This window comes from Phodopus roborovskii, unplaced genomic scaffold (genome assembly GCF_943737965.1).
Source record: "Phodopus roborovskii unplaced genomic scaffold, PHOROB, whole genome shotgun sequence".
NCBI lineage: Eukaryota > Metazoa > Chordata > Mammalia > Rodentia > Cricetidae > Phodopus > Phodopus roborovskii.
Window position 1 is genome coordinate 19827 of NW_026125382.1, and position 21336 is coordinate 41162.

The following is a 21336-nucleotide window of genomic DNA, read 5'->3' on the forward strand; positions in this document are numbered from 1 at the left end:
AAAAAGGGGGAGCTAGAGAGTGGCTCTCCTGTGGGGGGGGGGGGCTAGTATTGATGGTGTAGCAGGAAGCAGAGGCCTCAGACCAGACCAATGACTTTTTGTAATGAACACTGACAAGTAAAGATATATGGATAAAAGGTTTACTGCTCGACTCACTGTGTCATGCTACAGCTTCTATGATGAGACTTTTTGGGGGGGAGGTTGACTTTTTAATTTTACATATCGATCCAAGTTCCCTCTCCCTCCCTCTTACCCTCTCTCCCCGCTCACATGTACCCTGACCACCCTCCCCTCCCACCCCCCACCCCAATTCCACATGTAGGGCAATGCCATCCAGGTGGGGTCATGTAAATCTGTCAAGTCATTTGAAAATAAAATAAATTTTATCTTATTGGGGAAGGGGCTTGCAAGGGCAAAGGGCAGATACAAGGGGTGGGGAAATGAATGGGATTGAGATGCGTGATGTGAAAGACACAGAATAAATAAAAAGTTTAAAATAATCTTCTCACAAAGAAATCAAATGCTCCCAGATCATCCATGTGAGTTTACCCCTCGACGATGATGGTTTAAGAGCATTACTTCCAAGACAGATAACATGCATTGAAGTATTTATTGAAGCATTTGCAAGGTTTCTATTTCTCACCAGCTTTCTATTTCTCAGTGTTCCTCTAACAAGAATTCAGCACTGCCTGTTAGTAGAGGTGCACATTATGTAGCATTCTAAAGAAAAACATGGGTGTCTACCAGCCTTAAAGCAAGAGTGGGAGGGGAATCATCAGTTGCTGGCTGGCTGGCGCTCAGGGTGAGTACAGTGGTGGCGGTGGTGGCGACTGGTCCGAAGAGAGCTTCTCATAAGCAGGTGGAGCATTGGGAACCTGTGAGGATGAGGCAGGTAGAGTGAGCTTGTCAGCAGTGTGTATGTTGTGGGGAGGGATGGGGTATAGGGCAGCGCAGTTTGCAAAACCTTCATACATATTTCTTGTCTAATGGAGTGATTGTTAAATTTCACAAAAGCATATTTTGAAATGTTGGTGGGAAGGGAAAATAAGAGATGAGAGGCTTCCAAAAATCTGAAAGTGGATTTATGTCTAGATTATTCATGTCAGAATTTCTAAGACCTAACCAAAGAATTCTTTTTTTTCATTTGTTTAACTTTACTTATTTACATACTTTGCTCATGGGGGCAGCACCTGTGCCACGGCATGCATGTGAATGTTAGAGAATAATTATAATTTGGGGGATTGGTTCCCAGATGGGTCCCAGGGATCAAAGTTGTCAGGTTTGACAGCAGGTACCCACTGAAGCAACTCACTTGCCCATATAGGACTCTCATTATTGGCTGTAAAATCTAAATATAAAAAGATGCAACTTAACAAAACCTATTTCCCATTTTGTTTGCTTTTATTATAAAACATACAAAACAACAATTGTTATTTTGGCCTTTGTGGGGGAGGGGCAGTCATGTGGGTTCAATCTAGACCCTCGTGCATGCAAAGCAAGTGCTCTTCACTGAGGAGTGGTCCCAGCCCTAATTGTGACCATTATTGGCCAATGAAGAGTTTAGTGACATTAAGTATATTTACATTGTTTTTTCAATGAAAATCACATCATTCACTGGAGATGAAAGCAGCTGATGTTTCCCACCTACCACGGGCTGATGGCTTTTCTCCTCATGAGCAAGACTGTCACATGAGCATTGCTCACCAGGGCTTCTTCCCTTTGGGGTATTCTGAGTACCAGCATGAAGCCTTTTGTCCTGAAGTGTAGTCATTGAAAACGTAAACCAATGAGAAATGAGTCCATTAGAGAAAAGAGAAAGCAAAGGACACTAACTGCCTTCTGTCACTTGCTGTGTTTCCTAGGGCCAGTCCCTTTACATCTGTGAATCCTCCTTGCTAGATCTGTAGTAGCAAGATGGTTAAACCCACTTCTCAGAGTTGTTGGGACTAACTAAAGACAGTGCCAAGGCAGTGCCTGGTACCAACTGTCCCTCACTGGGAGGTTTTGAAGAGAAGGGGAAGACAATCTACAAAATGAACAATTTGGGGGTGGGGATGAGATGGGGCTAGAGAGATGGCTCAGGAGTTAGAAACATTTGCTTCTCTTGCAAAGGACTGGGTTCTGTTCCCAGCACTGGCTTAAGTGGCTCACTATCACCTATCACTCCAGTTTCGGGGAATCGCAACGCCCCCTTTTGGCCTCTGTGGGTACTGTGTGCATGTGATGTTCTTTCATCCATGTAGGCAAACACTCGTAGTAGAGAGTGGGGGTGGCCAGAGAGATGCCTGCCATTAGAAGCATTTACTACCGTAAAGGGCCTACATTCAATTCCCTATACCTGCATTTGGTGGCCCGTAACCCCAGGGACAACTGCTCCCTGGCCTCTATGGACACGGGCACTCTCTAAATCATAACCACACATAGACACAAACGTACATACGATTTAAGATAAGAATAAATACAAAAGATGAAGACGTGCTAAGTAAAAATCAATAAACATTGTCTTCTGTCATTCTTTGTCATGACTAGGTGTAGAGACAATAAAGTTTGGAAAAGTTAATATCTAAGGTCACTAAGCAAGTCAGTGTTGGACAATAAAGCCAAATCATGATGCCCTACAACCAAGTGACTCTTATGTGACTGTTAAATGAGAGAACCAAACAGTAAAGAACCAATTGAGGTCTCATCACTCCATGCCAGAGGTGTACGGGTGGAGTAGGGTGGTGGAAGGCGGGATCTCTCCCCTCAGCCTGGACAGTGGCAGTATCCTGTGGGCAGGAATTCTAGACTTAGGCCAATCTTGGGTTTTCCTGCAGTTTGTTTGTAGTCTTCTTGTCCATACTTGAGTGTGAATTCACCAGAAGACTCTGGTGAAGTGTGGGTCCCAATGTGCCTTGCCTGTTTGGTTTACATTCTGGACCCTTGGCCAAAAAAGGGCAATTAGGGAAAGAGAGACACAGATGGCACCCGGTTTCCTAGAAAAAACAGAACATTCGGTTGGGAGACGAGTGTGGCTGGGCTGTGGTGGCGCACATGGTTAGTCCCAGCACACAGGAGGCAGAGGCAGGCGTATCTCTGAGTTCAAGGCCAGCCTGGTCTACAAGGTGAGTTCTAGGACATCCAAGGCTGATACATAGAGAAGCCATGTAGAAAGAAGAAGGAAAGGAGGAGAAAAGGAATGTGAGTAGAGTCCAAACCTGGGGACTTGAGGCGTGGACATGCCAGGGAAGCATCCTAGGCTCAGGGCTGGAACTTGGAGCTCAAATGTCTTCTAGGGAGCTCTAGCTGTGGCTGGTACTGGTGGAGTTTTGTTAGGGTCTCCCTTCTTCCAGAGAGAACAGAGAGAAGCTTTTCTGCAGCCATAAGAAGTGTGGATCAGAATCGCAGAGGGTTCCCACCTGTGTTCGGTGCTTTGTTTTTTAGTATACTTTTGCCATTTCTATGACAACGTAGTCTGATGATTCTATGACAATTGAATTTTGAAGTGATGTGTTTGGGAGGGGTGCTTTATTATCTTGTGGTGACCTGAACTCTGCCCTTCTGCCTCAGCCTTCCTTAGTGTATAAATTACATACAGGCGCCACCATCCCTAGATAGTGGTTTTAATTTCTATTTTATTTATGTACTTTTATGTTTATGTGTGTCTTGCCAAAATGTATGTCTGTCTCCACCGTGTGAATGCTGGGAACTGAACCTGGGTCCTCGGGAAGAGCAGCCAGTACGCTTAACCACTGAGCCATCCCTCCCATCCAGTGGCTTTCGCTTTTAAAGATACGTTTTTACTATTTAGCAATTGGTTTTCCTTTGAGATCACATGTTTTTCTACCTTGCTGTACCTTGCTAGCCCCAAAACGCCCAAACTTCATTTGGAACCTACACACATGTTCAGGTTTTTAAGGCCACCCTCTAATGTTAGAATTATGACAGGTTTGCACATACATGCTCTTTACAAGATCAATAGACAATGGATAAATAGCTGACGGAAGCATATGCTCCTTAAGGACCTATAGACAGATGAACAAATGGCCAAAGGAATAATATTCAGTGGTACACCCTGATGCTGCGGGAAGGTGGCTTTCTCATGCTGATGTGATCATCATCAGGGAGACCTTGGATGTCATGGTACGACAGAGTTAGTGTGACAGTTAGAAGAACTTGGAATTCAGCAGGGATATGGCACAGCAGAGAAGAAAAAAATGTTTGCTACCCAGGCTAACAAGCTGCGTTTGCTCCCAAGCCCCATATGGTGGAAGGAGAAAAACAACTCCAAAAAAGGTGTCTTCTAGCCTCCACACCCATACCATGGGACGTGCATATAATGCATGCTCATCGCCAGAGGTTCGGAGGAAGAATGGGACCCTGCGGGGACCATTACCCTCAAGGTTCGGTATCCACTTCGTCTTCTACAGTACCAGCAGCCAAAGAGCAGCGCAATTCCCAGGACCACAATCAGAATGCCAATCCCCAGAGCCCTGGACCAAGAGATAAACATGTCCAACACAGCTCAGAAGCATCATTCCAGATGGCAACGAAACAACCAACAACTTTTCCCTTTTCATGGTTCAGAAAACCATCTTCCGGTCTCCAAATGGTTTGCCCTTTTCTACACAGGGTGCCCAATGAGACTCCCAGCTCCAGTATCTAAGGACAGGTCCTAGTTTGGGAACCTTTATGTATGGAGCACCTAAGTCCCAAGCATAAAGGGTGCCCTGGCACCTGAGCCTAAAAGGGACAGTTTATTTCCTGAAGTAGAATCGCCTTTTCTTCACAACACAGCTCTTTCAAAGCAATTTTCCAACTTGATCCAGAAAAGGGAAGTAGAAATGAACACAGACTATGAGCAGCTGTCATGACCCCACAGCAAGGAAGCCATCATCATGTCCACTTCACTGAGGAAGAAAGAAATTGAGAGGACCAGTGACTTGCCATCCAGAGCTATCACAAGGCAGAGTTGGAGTCTGAGTCTGAGGCCATCCCTGCCCCGCACTCCTCTCTGGTACCCTGTAGGCCCGGGGGGAGAGTCTGAGCTGAACCTAGTGCAGTGAGCCACCATCACTTATCTGTGTATCTGGTCCTGGGCATCAGCGTGCTGTTCCGGGGCTCTGGGCCAGCCTCTGTGACCTGTGCCCAGAGTTCCCTGTGAAGCATTACAGTTGCTGCAAAGGCCCCTGGAACAGAGGCGTGTGTTTCTGCCCGCCACTGCCAGTCAGCTGACATCTGCCTGATACTCAGCGTGAGCCACACTGAGGAATAGACACAGTCTGAGACTGAACTTGCTAAGAAATGCCGAGCTGGGGGATGTGTATTACACTGAGTGGCTGCAGGGTGCAAGTGTGAGAAGGAGGGAATTGTGTCATTACCACCTACCTTCATCTTAAGGCTGCCAGGGCATCAAGCTTTATCTGTCCAACTCTAGATGGGATGGAGAGACCCGGGAGGTGTCTCTCCTAGGGAAGCTCTGCCCTAGTCGTGTAGGCCAACCTACATGTAGAGCTATCAACTGCATGACCCAAACACCCAGGTCCTGGGCACTGGAACATCCTCTACACCATTCTGTGCCCGGCATTGTGCTGTCCAACCCCGTGTTTCATTTTATCTTCACAGCCATCCTCTGACCTAGACATAGTGCATTTTACAACCAACATTAGGCTGCCAAAATGCTCAAGGCTGTACAGCCAACACATGGCAGAACTAGCAGAGTAAGTAGTACTAGACAGCCATCAGGGAAGCTCTAGGATTCAGGCCAGAGACCCAGGTCCACTGTCCAGCACTTTACTGGGAGTAGAAAAATTCCATCTCTAAGATGACGCTGACTCAAGGAGGTTTCGATGGCTCTTATGATTGAAGGCAGCTGACACAACCCCCAGCAGGCTGTGCTCTGAAGTTCCCCTCTGCTCGCTCTTTGAGTGTCTTGGCACAGACAGAGCTCTGTTCCAGCTCTTTGTGCACAGTCACATTGTGCTTAGAATACACACGAGTGACTGAAAGTATAAAACATCAAAGAATGCCAGATAAGCCAGAGGAAGCCACTGAGGACACAGGGTCCCTCAGTCACCTGAGGTGTAATTAAAGTAGAGATCCTGGGGCCCCATGTCTGGCCTAAACTGAGTCTTTGTAGAGGCAGCACCTAGGAATCTGCATTTAAGCTAGCTCCCTGGATGGCTTATCCCCACTCAAGTGTACTGAACCCTTGTCTACTGAGGCTTCAGACAGAGCTGTCAGCAGGTGGATAGCCCTTTTTGACTGGTTATGGGAATTCCTTCATAACTTTCTTCCTCATTATACCCCTGGCAAATTTCCAAGGAGGAAAAATATCCTCTTGCGAATCTCAGAGATGAATTACTTCAATGCAGACGCCTCTGCTTCCCATGAGTCCCACCCTCTAGTTTGAATAGGCAGCCAGATGAGTGAGGTCCTGATGCTGCTGGCCTTGAGCGGTGATTTTCTTGTGCTCTTCATTGGTCTTACTGCCCTGCACACAATCACGTACCATGGTGTTTCAGGTACCCGATGATTGCTTCCTTCAAGGACTGAGGTGAAAAGTGTCATTGCACTGTGCTGGGCCCTCTGGTGATGTCAATGGGCATGATGGCACCCACACATGAAGATGGAGTGGCTGTTTTTCTTCTGTACTGGAACCCAGGACCTTTCCGTGCTCCCCTGACCTTGCATAAGCACTTTACTCAGGATGTAAGAGAGAATGAGCCTTCAGTGAAGAGGTTGCTTAACGTGAGGCTAATAAGTCAGAGGTGCCCTTTTTGTACACTGTTGCCCCCAACTCCAAACCCACCCGTCTATACTCTCCCTGCTCTGGGGTGCTGCCACTGAACCCTGCAAACCTTACTTCTGCTTTGCCCGCAGGCCCCTGCAGAATGTCCCAGAAGAGCCCCATTTACATTTGCTCTGTTCAGCATCACCCATAGTCCCTCATCACACTGCTAGTCAGCTCAGTTGCCAGCTCTCTCCTGGCCGCTCCCAGAGCCTGCCTCTCCATGCTGCTACCAGCTGATCCCCCTGGCCAGAGGCCTGAGCACACAGGAACCAGCCGACAGAAATCCCCCTTCAGTCATGTGGGCCCCATTCTGTGGGGTCTCCCTCCATTTTAGACTCTGATGACCCCTGCTTTTCCATGTTCTCGTCCAGCTCGTGAGCAGCATCCTGCAGTTTTGCTCTCCCCCCCCCCCCGTGTTACTTCTGTGCCTTTGTCTCTTCAAGAGCCCTGCCTGTTTACCCAGTTCCTCATACTGAAGGTGAAATGACTTATTGGTGTCCATCTTCCTTCCTACACCCAGGGAGTAACTTTGCATTGGCTGTGGGGCTGCTATTCGCTTCCCAGGCTGGGAATGATGGCTGCACACCACAATGGTGTCAGCCTACTGAGCTGACAAGGCCTGCCTCCAGTTTCCAGCTTGGCAGTTCAGTTCGATGATCTCTGGCCCCTCCTCTCTTTGAATGGGACTATGCAAACATTTGCCTTTGTTAGCTCACCAGCTTAGTGCTTCATGGGCAAACAGAGCTGCACTTAAATCCCAACATCACCTCTGAGCCTTTTACCATATACAGCAACACAGCAGGCAGACACGGGGGTCATGATGTGGAGCATAGAGACAGCCTTCCCTTGGGTTCTCAGTTTCCGTTGAGGAAACCCAAAGATGAGGGCATCCATCTTCACTTAGGTTGGCTATGCTGTGATATGAAAAATCCCCTGGGAAATGCCCCCTCCCCCAGCTTTACTCCATGGATGGAATCTGTACCTTGTTTGCTGTTTGACACTATGTAAGATTTTTCCAGAAGCTCTTTCTACAAGGGAAGCAGGTCTGCATGGGTTCTGAACAGATGGCCTTAAAGATGGTCTAAATCGACCCCAGGTCTAAAGACCCTTTCATGGCAATCGAATGTCAGATATTCTGCAAATCAGATATTTATTTTATGATTCATAAGAGTAGCAAAACTACAGTTATGAATTAGAAGGGAAATAAATTTATGATTGGGGATCACCACAACATGAGGAACTGTATTAAAGTGTATTAGGAAGGTTGAGAACTACAGGTCTAAATCAAAGCCAGGTTGGACTCCATGCTCGGGTTCCCTCCCTACCACACCCTTCGCATTCCTAGAGTTACTTCCTGCCTAACTCTCCCAGTGGACTCTGGACCTTTTCAGAGATACCGAACAGTATCTCTAAACCATGTACTTAGTTCTTAGAAGTAATAATCGCATAAATGCTTATCGTTAATTAACTCAGAAGCCCAAACATCTTTCTGTAGGATGGCACTGTGGTGCAAAAGTCATGGCCTCCGTCTTCAGCCTGGAGTCTGCATGTAGGCTGAGACCCACATCCATGCCCCTCATCCACGCTCACTCTTTCGCAATTTAACACTTTTCTGTCTACAACATTCCTGCAGGAGTCCTGAGAGGAGCTGATGGGCTAGCTTGAGGAAGGAAGTGTCTAGGTCCCGGATAGAGGTTTCCCAGCTCGAAAACCAACAACCAAGGCCCGAGAATGCAGACAAAAATAGCAATATCTAACTTTTCTCACTTCTGCCTCCTGACAGTTTGGGTCCAGAGAAGTGTGAGTGAGACCATTATAATGCCAGCAGCTCTCCTGGTGGCAGTGGTTGGCATGTGTGGGTGGGAGTCAGCAGGCTTCATCTGCAAATGGCAAACTGGAAACCCCGGAAGGTCTGTTTTTTAACTTACTCTTCGGTGGTGACATAAGAGTGGCTGTGGTCCTTCCTGGGGTAACCAAAGTGGGCCTCTTCTCGTGGCATTGTGTGGACTCAGAGCACAGGACACCTAAAGGAAGGAAACGTGGGCATTGTTTAGTGTGTCCAAAACATCCTCACACATCTCACAGGGACACAGGGAGACTGTACCCAGGATGGGTGTCAGCTAGCATACCCTCTGGGTCCTCTCTGTGGAGGTCCACACCTCCTGCCATTAATTCCAAGAGCTTTAGAAATAGCTTAGGTTTCTGACACCTTCTAATTACTGGAAATTTAAGTTCCAAGAAGAAAATAGAAACGAAACAAAGCACTTTAAAACCGAGCCATCATCCAGGAGTGTGCCTCCCCAGGCCTTCAGTCTGACTCTAGGATAAAATCAGGGAGGATTTTATTTGTTCTTTCTCTAGCTTTACTGGTCTACGGGCAGCAGTTAATAGAACAAGAGGTGGGGCTGAAGGGGAGAGTCAGTGTGGAAAGATGTTTGCTACACAAACTGGCAAAGAATTGACCCCCAGAACTTCAGGTAAAGGTGGAAGATGACTCGTTGGCATTCATTGCCTTCTGAGCCCCACACGTCCACTGTGACACACATTCACACACACACACCCCTACACATTTTATAGTATACATTTTACAAGAAATAAAAGGAGTTAGGTAATGGTGTACACTCTCAATCCTGGTACTCAGGAAAATGAGGCAGGAGGATCTCTGTGAGTCTGAGGCCGAGGTCGGCCTGGTTTACAGAGCTAGTTCCAGGATAACCATGGCTACATAGAGAAACTCTGTTTCAAAGAACAAAAATGAAGATGCATTGCATTTCTCCAAAATCACCACTGCCGTCTGTCTCTGGCCAGGCGGAAGGTTACAGTGCTCAGTGAGATGTTCCCAGGTGTGTGCACCAGTGACAGTGTGTCTTCCAAACCCGTCTTTCAACAAGGGAACCTGGCCTTTTTGGCTAAGTACACATCACCCAAGACAAACCTAAAAAGGCCAGGGCCTCATTTCGTCTAATAATTTGTTTTTCCTCCCATTCAACATGTAATTCAATTTCTATCTATCCAAGTCTAATGGCTAGGAATTAAATTTTTTTTTTTTTTTTTAGACAGAGTCTTGCTATACTACCCTGGCTGTTGTAGAACTTAATATGTAGACTAGACTGACCTTGAACTCATAAAGATGTATTGTATGAGCCTCTGCTTTCCAAGTGCTGGTGTGCTGCCACCACACCCAACACGCGCGCACACACACACACACACACACACACACACACAGAGAGAGAGAGAGAGAGAGGCGAAGCCTAAAACCAACAAAAATCTTATGGACTACAGTGGTCATAACTAAAGTGAGCTTATTGAAAAGCAATGATGGAGTTTTACTCCTCGCTATATTTGTGGGGTTCTTACAGTGTTCATCCCCATGGAACATTAATTAGCTCCATTTTGAAGAACAGAGAGAATGGGAGAGCATTATACCGTGGGGCTTCTTTCCACAGGGGACATTTTGTGTGTATTTGCCCTTCCCTGGTGTGAAAATAAATTACAGTTGATCTCACGGATCATTTCGGGTAAGTAGGTGTGAAGCCCATGTTGACAAACAAGAGACTGGGTTAATTCTGTATTAATTCTTTCATTGTATTTATCTCCCTCAAGCTCAGAGCCTTGGAAAACAGTTACAAGACAAGGATACCCCACCCCACTCAAGCCAGCAGAAGTCCTTTTGGCTGACAGACTATATCTAGTGTAAAGGGGTTCCTGTCACTAGCAACAACCCTCCCCACCCCCAAATTGCTATTCTTGGCAACCTTGGATGACTGAGAGAGAATTTAAGGGACTGAGCTCCAGAAGTGAGACAATTACACTTGTTTACATGAAATGCGAGTTTCACAGGGAGGATCTCTGCTGACACTTGAGATCCAAGAAAGCCCTGAGGAGGGACAGAGAAGTCCCCCAAACCCTGTTCTGAAATCCTGTGCTCTTACCTTCCCGAGGAGACAGCCTCTGCGTGCTGACTGGCTGTGTGTGTGAAGACGGCTTCTCTGGCTATTAATCTAATTTTTTTTTTTTTTTCATTCTTGATCTTGAGTCTCATGATAGTCATGGGTCTGGATTCCTAACGGGTTGTCTGTGATTGCTTATTTGGCATGAAAGAAACTAACTTCATTCTACCCTCTAGGGAAAACACACACACACACACACACAAACACACACACACACACACACATACACACGGGGTGGGGGGGGTGAGGGAGAGAAAGAGAGAGAGAAAGAAAGAGAGCTCTTAGTGGCCTTTGTCTCCACTTCCAACACTTTACCCCAGGGAAGCCACGCATTTTTAAATTGCCCAGTAAACTACAGGGTGTCTAGGTAAACTTGCATTTCACATAAACAAGTATTTTTGTCATATGTCTAATGTAATTTTTTTTAACTATAAAAATGCCTCGGCCTTGGAGTGCTCACCCTAAATGTGACTTGCATGTCACACTCCTGCATGCAAGGCTCTGGGATCTTTGAGGATGAGAGGGCAGAAAGATTGTAAGAGTCAGAGGTGGTGGCTGACTTCAAGGAGACTTCTCCAGACACACAGGGCAGTTGCACCCAGGAGCTCACAGAAATTCTGATGGCATGCACAAGGCCTGCTCAAATCAGACAAAGCCCACGACTAGCTGAGGAATATTTGGTAGCTTTGGGGAAGAGAGTGTGGGTTTTTGTTAACCGGGTTGACCTCTGACAGTTGACCGCACTCTAGGGGCAGAATCTCCTCCCAGGAGTAGTTGGGCAACACAAACTGTACTCCATAGGTGAGGAGGAGCAAGAGGAGAAGTCAAAGTTGGGTGGGTAGGGAGGTGAGAGTGGAGTGGGTGTGTCTAGGAGGAGGTGGGAAAGGAAGATGATCAAAACACATTGTAGGAAATTCTGAAATGTTTAATAATGTTATTTTAAAAACATATATCAAAAAATTTAAATGTCTCATATATTATTGGGATAAATTCTATTTTTTGAGCAGAGCATGACAGCTAATGCCTACAATGCCAGCACTTGGGAAGCTGAGGCAAGAAGATCACAAGTTCAAGGCCAGCTTGACCTGCTTCCAAATAACTTCATAGTTTATCTGAAGTCCAAGCTTAACTGGGTGCCCTTGGACCCCAGAGGATTGAAGAGTTTGCAGTCTGGCATCTGGAAAGCGAGTCCCAACAGTCCGTGTCCTCGTTGTTTGTGGAGGCCCTAGGGTTAACTGTCCACTAAGGATTGTGAATTTCCATGCACTTGCAAGAGACAGATGAAATTTTCCTTTTCAAGGTGGACCTGCTTGGACTCTCACTAAACCAGGAATAATTCTACTTACCATCAAAATTGTAGATGTAGTAATGGGACAGTGGTCACTCTTGCTAACCAACCCTCCCTAACCATCACAGACAGGTCCATGTCAGATTAAGAAGTTCAAGTCTTCATCAACTAGGACTTGGGTGATCTCCCCACAAAGAGACATTCTCCTCACATCTGAGGGCCATATCCTGTCACAGCCTATGATTCTAGTTTCTGTGCTGGGCAAAAACAAGAGCATGCTTTATGTGTGGATAATATGAGCCTACTGAAAACTTAGTGACTATCACGAGAATTAGCAAGAGACACACAAAACGGAGAAAGAAGAGAGTTGATCCTAGAAGAAGCCTGTCTGCTGTGGATCAATCTTTGTACACTGTGAATATGTATTACTCTCATTGGTTAATAATGATCTGACTGGCCTATAGCTGGGCAGGAGAGCCAGACTAGGAGGGTGCTGGGAAGAAGAAGGGTGGAGTCTGAGGAAACACCATGGGATGCAGAGCTGGATGGGAAGTACATACATGAGGTAAATGAGCCTTAGGGCAGCATGTAGATGAATAGAAATGGGTTATAAGAGCTAGCTAAAAACAAGCTTAAGCTATCGGCCAAGCAATTGTAATTAATATTAAGTCTCTGTGTTGTTATTAGGGAGCGACTGCTGAGACAGAAAAGTCTGCCTACACCTTTCTGCAAAGGACATTTTAAACTAAGAATTAAATGGCAGAGAGAAGGCCATGCTTTTCATTAGGGCAATAGGGGTGTGGCTCTGTGGCAGAACAATTGTGAGGCCCTGGGTTCAATCCCTGGCCATGTTAACAAAGAAAGAAAAGGAAAGGAAAAAGAAGAGGAAGAGAAACATCTCAGGTAGAACAACCATGCAAAGTCATGGAAACAGAACCAGAGGGTGGGCTGGGCCCCAGAACTGGGGCTGGGTCAGCAGATTTTTAAAAACCTACAGTCTGCCCTGCCTGCCAGATGTCCTAGGGCGACAGTGGCACAGAACTTGTGGGAGCAACCAACCACTGTCTGATTTGACTTAAGTCCCACTCAACGAGACAAAACCCATACCCAACATTGTGTGGGTGACTAAGATCCAGATACTAGAGAACTCAGAGACCTAGGGTAAAACAAAGCACTACTGGTCTGAAAAAAAGAAGAAGAAGAAAGCCATTAAGATGACTCCTAATAATATTCTGCTATACTCAGATCAGTGCTTTATCTAGTCATCATCAGAGGCTTCTCTGGCAGCAGATAGGAGCAGATGCAGAGACCCAAGGCCAAACACTACGTAGAAAGAGATTCTAATAGGTCTCCACCAAATTCCTCTCCTCAAAGCTCAGGGGACCCCAAGAAGAGGAGGCAGGAAGAGTATAAGAGGCAGAGAGGCTGGAGGACACCAGGAGAACAAGGCCTCTGAATTAACTAAGCAGGGCATGTATGAGCTCACAGAGACAGATGCTGGAAACACGGGGCCAGCATGGGTTTGTACCAAGCCCGCTGCATATATATTATAACTATTTGCTTAGTGTTCTTACGGGGCTCCTGAGTGTGAAAACAGCTGGGTCCCTGATTCTTGTACTTGCTCTTATGACTCTTCCTTCTCTTGGGTCTCTTTTCCTTCTCTTGGCTCGCCTTGTCCAACTTTGATGTGATGGCTTTTCCTTCATCATATTAAATTCTTCCACCATGTTTTGTTGTTATCTCTCAGAAACCTGTTCTTTTCTAATGAGAGATAGAAACAGAGAGGATCTGGAGGGGAGGGGAGATGGGGAGGAGCTGGGAGGAGTAGAGAGATGGGAAACTCCAATCAGTATGTATTGCATGGAAAAATCCATTTTCAGAAGAAAAAATGAGGAAAAGGGATATAAAGTTGGTAAAGGGAAGTGGAGGGAATCTAGATGAAGTAGGGGGTATAGGAAGTGAATATGATAGAAATACATTGTAAATTTTCAAAACAATCAGACATAATATATTAAAATTAAAAATATATTAAAAACTAAATATTAAAAATTAATTTATTTTTTAAATCTCAATTTACAAGTATAGGTGTTTTGTCTGGGTGAATGTGGGTGAGCCACAGGTGTACCTGGTACCCAAGGAGGCCAGAAGAGAGTGTTGCATCCCCTGGAACTGATGGGTGTGAGCCGTTGTGTGGGTGTTAGGAATGGAATCCCGGTGCTCTGGTAGGATGCTCAGTGCTCTTCACTGCTGAGCTCTCTCTCCAGCCCTATCCTCCCCCCCCCTTATTTTTTGAGACAGGGTCTCACATAGTTCAAGTTGGCCTTGAATTCACTAGGTATATAAAATGACAAACGCCTGATCCTCTTGCTCACTGCCAAGGGGAGGCAACTGCAAACAGGTGTACCCTGGCCAGTTTGTGTCAGGAGATTCTGTATGAAAGTTGGGAGGGATGCAAGTCTCCGGTATCTTCACATCTGAAGCAGCAACTTCAGTCTAAACCTCCGGGTTATGTCTAGTGGTCTAAATAGTGGTGATTGACGATCTACAAAGAGAGCCGCAGTTCTGAACTTAGGGGCCTGACATTTGCACCTAGGGGCACTCTACAAACAAGAGGGGTTACTGGGTGATCGGGGAGAGAGGAAGCAGGAGAAAGTGTAGTTCCCAGGTTTCAGTCGCATCCTCTGGTGGCCTGAGCCGATTCAGATAATTCTTCCAGGATGGGGACATCTAGGAAACTATCATCAACTCCTCCTACAAAGGGTCTCTATGGACAGGTGCAGCATGCTGATGGCGTTACCACTCTCCAGCTCGTTTGTTTTGTGAAACCCATCACCAGATCTTCTACAGGCGTGTCTTTGGGGGCTGTGGTGCTTTGCAGCCTCTGGGGTGTCCAGTCTTTAGAGTTATAGTACCCAAATGATCTGTGTGTGGATGCTCCGGGAACCTCAGCCTGAAGGAAAAAAAAAAATCCTACCACATCCTGTTTCTTGGACTCACACAACCTCCGGGGAAGTCCTCTCTGATTAGGTCTTAGTCATTGTCCTCGGACTGGCCTCAAACATACTGGAGTCAGCCCAAGCCAGGCCCAACCACCACTAGATTTGTTACTTCCAAGGCTCTGATTGTCTTTTCTTTCCCCAAGGAACAGCTAGGGCTGCAATTCAAACGGCCTGGTCCTCCTCTCTTCAGTCTGAGCTCCCACCGCCTCAGTTCACTCATCTGAAAAAGCCGAGGCTAAAGGCATCCGCTGCACAGGTTGGTCGTGAGAGTTAATGAGGCAGAGCTCTTGAGTGCTAGCACAGAAGGTGCTTGGCCACGAAACTGCCCTCACCCAGCTCGGACTCCAGCCCTGCCTTTGTCCCAGGTGAGAACCTGCTTCCTGGGCCTCCCAGGCCTCTGACTGGTTCTCTGCTGCCACCTGTTGGACACTCCCTAGCGCCCCAGGCCCGCTTCATGAAGGGACTCCTAACGTTTGACCCTCCGCTCTGGTGGGGACAGGGTAGGTGCGGAAAGAAGCATTCCCTAATGCGAATGGTCCTGAATCCCAGTTGTCACCATTTATTATTTGCACCATCTCACTAAGTGATCTCCCGCTCTGAGCTTCAGCGTCCTCATCTGTAAAATTAGAAGAAAGGAACACACACACACACACACACAAAAAAAAAAAAAAAAAAAAAAAAAAACCACGGAATTGTTAACTCAGCCTGGCTGAAGCTGGAGGAAGGCTGTTGCCTCTGAATTTCCTGTGAATCCCCAAATACTTAAAGGAAGAAGCCAGATATGCCTGGCTTCGCAGCGTCACAGCTAAGTGTCATTTTAGTTAAAAGTCACTGCCTAGGTTCTGGTGGTATTGTGATATTGTGTGAGGTAGGTGATGCAAGCTGTCCAGGCAGTACCTAACTGGAAGCCCTCCAAGCCTGTTTTCCCTCCCAGCCCATCGCAAACAGCTTGCTCACCGGTGAGATACAGCTCTGCTCCCAAGGTGAGCAGAGAGAAAAAGCGTGAAATCCCGTGGTCATAGCGAACCATGCCCATGGTTGTCAGATGACAACCCCAGGTTCTTGTCTAGACAGCAGTAGGAGTATTGATTCTCTGTGGGGCAGGAGGGGTGGAAAGGGCCAAGAGAAAATGGGCTTCTCTGGAGCCTGGAAAGGTAAAGTAGGGGTTTACCAGGCTCGAAAGCGGCGACCCGGGCCGAAGAGGTGGGGGTGATGGTGGGAATGGGCAGACGCGGGGAGGACTGGTGGAGGGCGAACTCTGTGACTAGAGATCCCCGTATGAAAAAGTGACAAAGGAACCTGAGGTCAGGTTTTGGTCTTCAGTGCTCCTGGATTGCCACGAGGCTTGTGTGGTTTGAAAGAAAATGACCTTTAAAGGGTGTGGCACCATTGGGAGGTGAGGCTTTGTTGGAGTACGTTTGGCCTTATCGGAGGAAGTGTGTCATTGTGAGGATGGGCTTTGAGGTCCCCTATGCTCAAGCTCCCCTCAGTGTGACACTGAGGCCGTTTCCTGTTGCCTGCAAGACGTAGAGCTCTCAGCCACTTCTCTCATTCCTGGCCGCCACCCCCATGATGACAGTGGACCGAACCTCTGAAACTGTGAGCGAGCCACCCGAATTAAATATTTCTCTTATAAGAGTTGCCATGGTCATAGTGTCTCTTCGCGGCAATAAAAGCCGTAACTGAGACAAGGCTGTTAGACTGAGTGCTATATTGAGTAACGGAGTTCTAAGGTTGAGAGTCAGTCTACTTTCTGAGTCACCAGGACACCCGCCACTAGGGGGCGCGAGGGCTGCCTGTGTGTGTGAAAAGGAAGCTGCTTGTCCTGCGCAGGCTGGACACTGGATTGGAGATGTGAAGGGCAGATAGGAGACCTCTGGGGCTCTGAATTCTGAGCTAAATGCTTGTTCCAGCCAGCGTTGATTTGTTCTGCATCTTTGGGCATGGGAGAGATTTCCTCTGGGAATGGGGACGCTGACCCTCGGGAAGGCTGGTAGGTAGATGGGATCAGTGAGCATCAAATAAACTCTTTTAACTGATGGTTTTGAGCGGCAGAAACTTGAACCTAGTTGCTGAGGGAAATGGAATTCCCATCACCACAGAACTGAAGATACTTAGTAACTAGAACTTAGGAGTGGCCTAGTCGTGTGCATGTGAGATACCAGCACCTGAGAGAGAGAGAACCAAGAAGGCAGCGCATTCAAGGCCAGGCTGGACCACGTAGCAAGACCATTCAACCCACGGCCATCCCGGTGAAACCAGCTTTAGGGCCTTCATCTTTGTGTATAATACTCCATTTCTGTGGGAATCTTGACTAACTCCCGTCTCAGGGTCAGTCCTGCGCTGTATGAAGTGACTTGGGGTGGGAGAGAGAGTTATCAGCTGCCAAGGGTGATGATGGGAAAGGAGTAATTCTTTAGATGTTTAGATTACTTCTGCATCAGACCATGGCCCCTAATTATACCGGGTTTATCAAGCCGGGACTTGCCCCTGACCAGCTTTGGCTAGTTCTTAGAAAGCCCTGCAGAAGGAACTGAATCGTATATATATGGACATCATGCGGGAGCATAGGGACGGCTGCCAGTAGCTCTCTGCTCATACTCACAGCCTGGCCCTCACTGTCTGCTCACGTTAGCAGTCTACTACAGTTATTCTATACACGGCGTTATAAATCTCTGTACCTCCGTGACCCCGCACACTGTAATGAGGTAGAGACTAGCAGGCCAAAGTGTTGCTCAACTCTCATCTCGAGGGGCTTTTAAAATAATCTGCACCATCAAGGAAAATGGCGCGGTCATTCAATAGAAAGGGCAACAGCCCTCTGCTTCTGTTTGCTTTTTCTGGATTTGATTTAAAAAGAAAACAACCCCCCCCCACACACACACACGGTCTACCCCACCACGGTCATTAATTGTATAGTAACTTTCTTGAGCATACAGCCTTAAATAGCTCCTCCCAGCATAGGATTTGCAGAAGAGGCTGGAGTCTTCCGAGTGCAGCCATGCAGATGGCCTTGCCCTTGGCACCCCTGGGGATAGATGTGTTCTTCATACTTACCTCTTTACCTTTGGTATCAAAGAAAAAAAGGGTTAATAAGACATTTGCAAGAATCAAGCGTTTTAAGTATGAGGCAATTCACCTTCCCTGTCTCACTGGGAGCCCTTTTCTTGGCTCTCCGTCCAGTTATAAACTCAGGCATTTTGAGGTTTGTGGATTTTTTTTTTTTTTTTTTTTTTTAGAATTTAGGGATAGGCTACTTAACAGAAGACTTTGACTGTCACAGCAAGAGGGACATTTCAACCTGCCCCAAACCTTTCTAAGTTCCTGTTCATGGTTAAAGCATCTAGAGAAACAGCCCCTGACAGTGAATAGATCAAAACATCCAGAAAAAGGAAGAGTTACCATGTATGGAGAGAACAACCCAAGCGTCCTGTCCCTACCCTGGAGGGGTTAAGACAAGATTTCCTCTTAGGCTGAGATCTTATGATTTCAAGCCTACTATTAGGGAAAGAAAGGGAAAGTTGAAATTGCCCAAAGTCAGTTATGCTTTATAAATTTTAAAAACTTTTTATTATTTATTTATGTGTATGTAACATGCGTTTGTATATGTTTGCAAGGAGGTAAAAAGGGGGTCAGCTCCATGAAGCTGGAGTTCCAGGCAGTTGGAAGCTGCTTGATGAGGGTGCTGGGAATTAAACGTGGGTGTTCTATGAACCGAGCATCTCTCTAGCCCAAGCCTCATATTTTGTAGGATGATTTGACTTCTTTTCCTGTTTGTATCCTCTGTCTCCCACTTTCTTGTTCCAACTAGTGCTTCAGCACACGGTATTGAAAAGGAGTGGGGATAGTGGACATCCAACTCATCTCTAGACTTAATAGGATTGCTTCAAGTTTTTCTCCGTTCAGGATGATGCTGTCTGTGGGCTTGTTGCACATAACCTTTACTATGTTGAGGTATATTTCTCTCTGGGGCTTTTATCACAAAAGTATATTGGATTTTGTGAAGGGCCTTCCTTTTGCATCCATTGTCTAATTTCATGTGTTTTTATATATATAATATAAATAAATAATATATTTATTGACTTATGTATGTTGAATCATCCATGCATCTCTAGGATAAAGCCAAGGAGATCATGGTGGAAGATTTTTTTATTATTTATTTATTTATTGCTATATGCCTGTGTTCAGCTTACAAGTATTTTATTGAGATTTTTGAATATATGTTAATCAAGGACATTGGCCTGTGGTTTTCTTTTTTTGTTGTTTGTTCACCTAGTGTCCTAGTTTGTTTTTTATTGCTATGGTAAGCACCATACCCCTCACCCAAAAATGGAGAGGAAAACATTTATTTGGCTTACACTTCCAAATCATAGTTCATCATTGATGGAAGCCAGAACTGAAGCTCAAACAAGGAGGAACCTGGAGACAGGAGCTGATACAGAGGCCATGGAGGGATGCTTCTTACTGGCTTGTTCTCCATGACTTGCTCAGCCTGCTTTCTCATAGAATCCAGGACCACCTGCCAAGGGTAGCACTGTCCATTGTGGGGTAGGCTCTGATTTTGCCTATTTCTTTTATATTTTCCAACTTAATTACAAGCTTTTAAAGTATTCCTTTGTAATAGTTTAGATTTCTTTGGCTTTTCTTGTAGAGTTTTTTTCTCTGCTCATTTCTAGCTGTGTTCATTTGGGTCCTTGCTCACTTTCTTTTTCTTTTTTTGTTTGGTTGGGCCAAAGTATGTCAATCTTGTTTATTTTCTCAAAGAACTAACCTTTAGATCACTGACTTGTAGTGTTTCCTTCATTTCTATTTCACTAATTTCTGATCTATTTTTTTAAAAATTGTTCCTTGCTGTCTACTATATATGGGTTTGTTTTGTTTTTGTCTTTCTGAAATATTGAGTTGCAAGTAATTTGTTTGGCTCATTCTAGGTTTTTAGCATAGGCACAAAGAGCTATAAATTTCCCTCGTAGGACTGCTTTTAATGTGTCCCAAAGATCGTGTATTGTGTTTTCATTTCCATTTGGTTACAGGATTTTTAAAAATTTCTCCTCTGGCCCATTCATCATTCAGTAACGATTCGTTTACTATCCATGTGTTTGGGGTTCCTAGGGATTTGCTTTAAGTTCCCTGCATTATGGTAAGGTTATTTCCACTTCTGAATTTGTTAAGATTTATTTTGTGTTCAAGGATGTGTCCTATTTTAGAGATGTTTCCATGATCTTCTGACTAGAATGTATATTCTCAAGCATTTGGTATAATGATTATTTATTAAGTCCATTTGATATATGATGCCATTAAATTCTGAAGTATTTCTATTTATCTGTCCAAACAACTTGTCTTCTAGAGAAAGTGGAGTATTGAAATCACCTATTTGTCATGGGTTGCTGTTAATCTATTATGTTAATTAAAGTAATATGCTTTTTATGAAATTGGATGTGCCAGATAATGTCTTCTTGCTTAATTGGTACTGACTTATATGCCTATCATGAGTCCTCATGAATCCTGGGATTAAAGGTGTGAGCTATAATTCTCTTTTAGACTGATTCACTCTTGTGTAGATCTGGGTGGCCTTGAACTCTGCCTCTTAATCCTGAGTCCTGGGACTAAAGGTGTGTACCACCACCTCCTAGCTTCTGGCTGCTGGGATTAAAGGTGTGTGCCTAGCTTCTATGACTTGTGGCTAACTTTGCTTTCTGAATCCTTAGGCTAAGCTTTAATAAGTCATAAATAATATATCACTACAGATTATTGTTTACATTTCTCTTTTGATAGTTGCAGAGTACCTTCCTGCAACTGAGACACTGGAACAAATGTATGAAGGCTCCATGTAAGCACCAGCTCAGCATCCCCATGTTCAGTGATGGTGTAGGTGCTATCTTCTGCAGTGGGAGCTTCCTTTCACTTTGAGGACAACAACCTATTGCCTTGGCAACAATCTTTATTGTTTGGGAATTTCCATGAGGCCCCTTTATCCAATAACTCATTCAGATACTAGAAGCTTCGTTTGGTGACAAGACATGGCCAGTTGGGTCTCTGCCTCCTCCATTATTTGATGATTTTGTTTGCTAATTGATATATGTATATGTTTTGGAAGGCTTCTACTGCTTTAGGGTTCTGTACCACCCCCAAATATTCTTAGTTGTAGCTCCCACTACATCTTCTCTGCATCCCTTCCCTACCTGATCCTCTCATTCCAGACCCCACCCCCATCCATCCATAACTATCTACTATATTTCTCTTTCCTAATGAGAACTCTTGGTTCCCTCTGTTGCCTTACTCTATACCTAAACACTGTGATTCTTTGGATTATAGCTGGTTATCATA

At 45.6% G+C, this 21336-nt stretch overlaps 1 protein-coding gene across 1 annotated transcript; it reads right to left on the reverse strand.

Moving 5' to 3' along the window:
* Window positions 1-797: 797 nt before the first annotated feature.
* LOC127214681 (melanoma antigen recognized by T-cells 1) lies at window positions 798-8799 on the reverse strand. The gene is made up of 4 exons (XM_051174988.1): window positions 8701-8799; window positions 4376-4472; window positions 1649-1756; window positions 798-875 (listed from the first exon to the last, which is right to left on the reverse strand). Exons 1-4 carry the CDS (start codon window positions 8769-8771, stop codon window positions 798-800), a joined length of 354 nt encoding a protein of 117 aa, XP_051030945.1. The 5' UTR covers window positions 8772-8799.
* Between the last annotated feature and the right edge of the window lie 12537 nt (window positions 8800-21336).

Coding starts and splice junctions, on each gene's coding strand:
- LOC127214681 (XM_051174988.1), bottom strand. CDS start 8,771: ATGCCACGAGAAGAGGCCCACTTTGGTTACCCCAGGAAGGACCACAGC. Junction 4,473..8,700: donor TCTTATGTCACCACCGAAGA/GTAAGTTAAAAA, acceptor CTCTTGGTCCAG/GGCTCTGGGGATTGGCATTC. Junction 876..1,648: donor AGAAAAGCCATCAGCCCGTG/GTAGGTGGGAAA, acceptor TCATCCTCACAG/GTTCCCAATGCTCCACCTGC.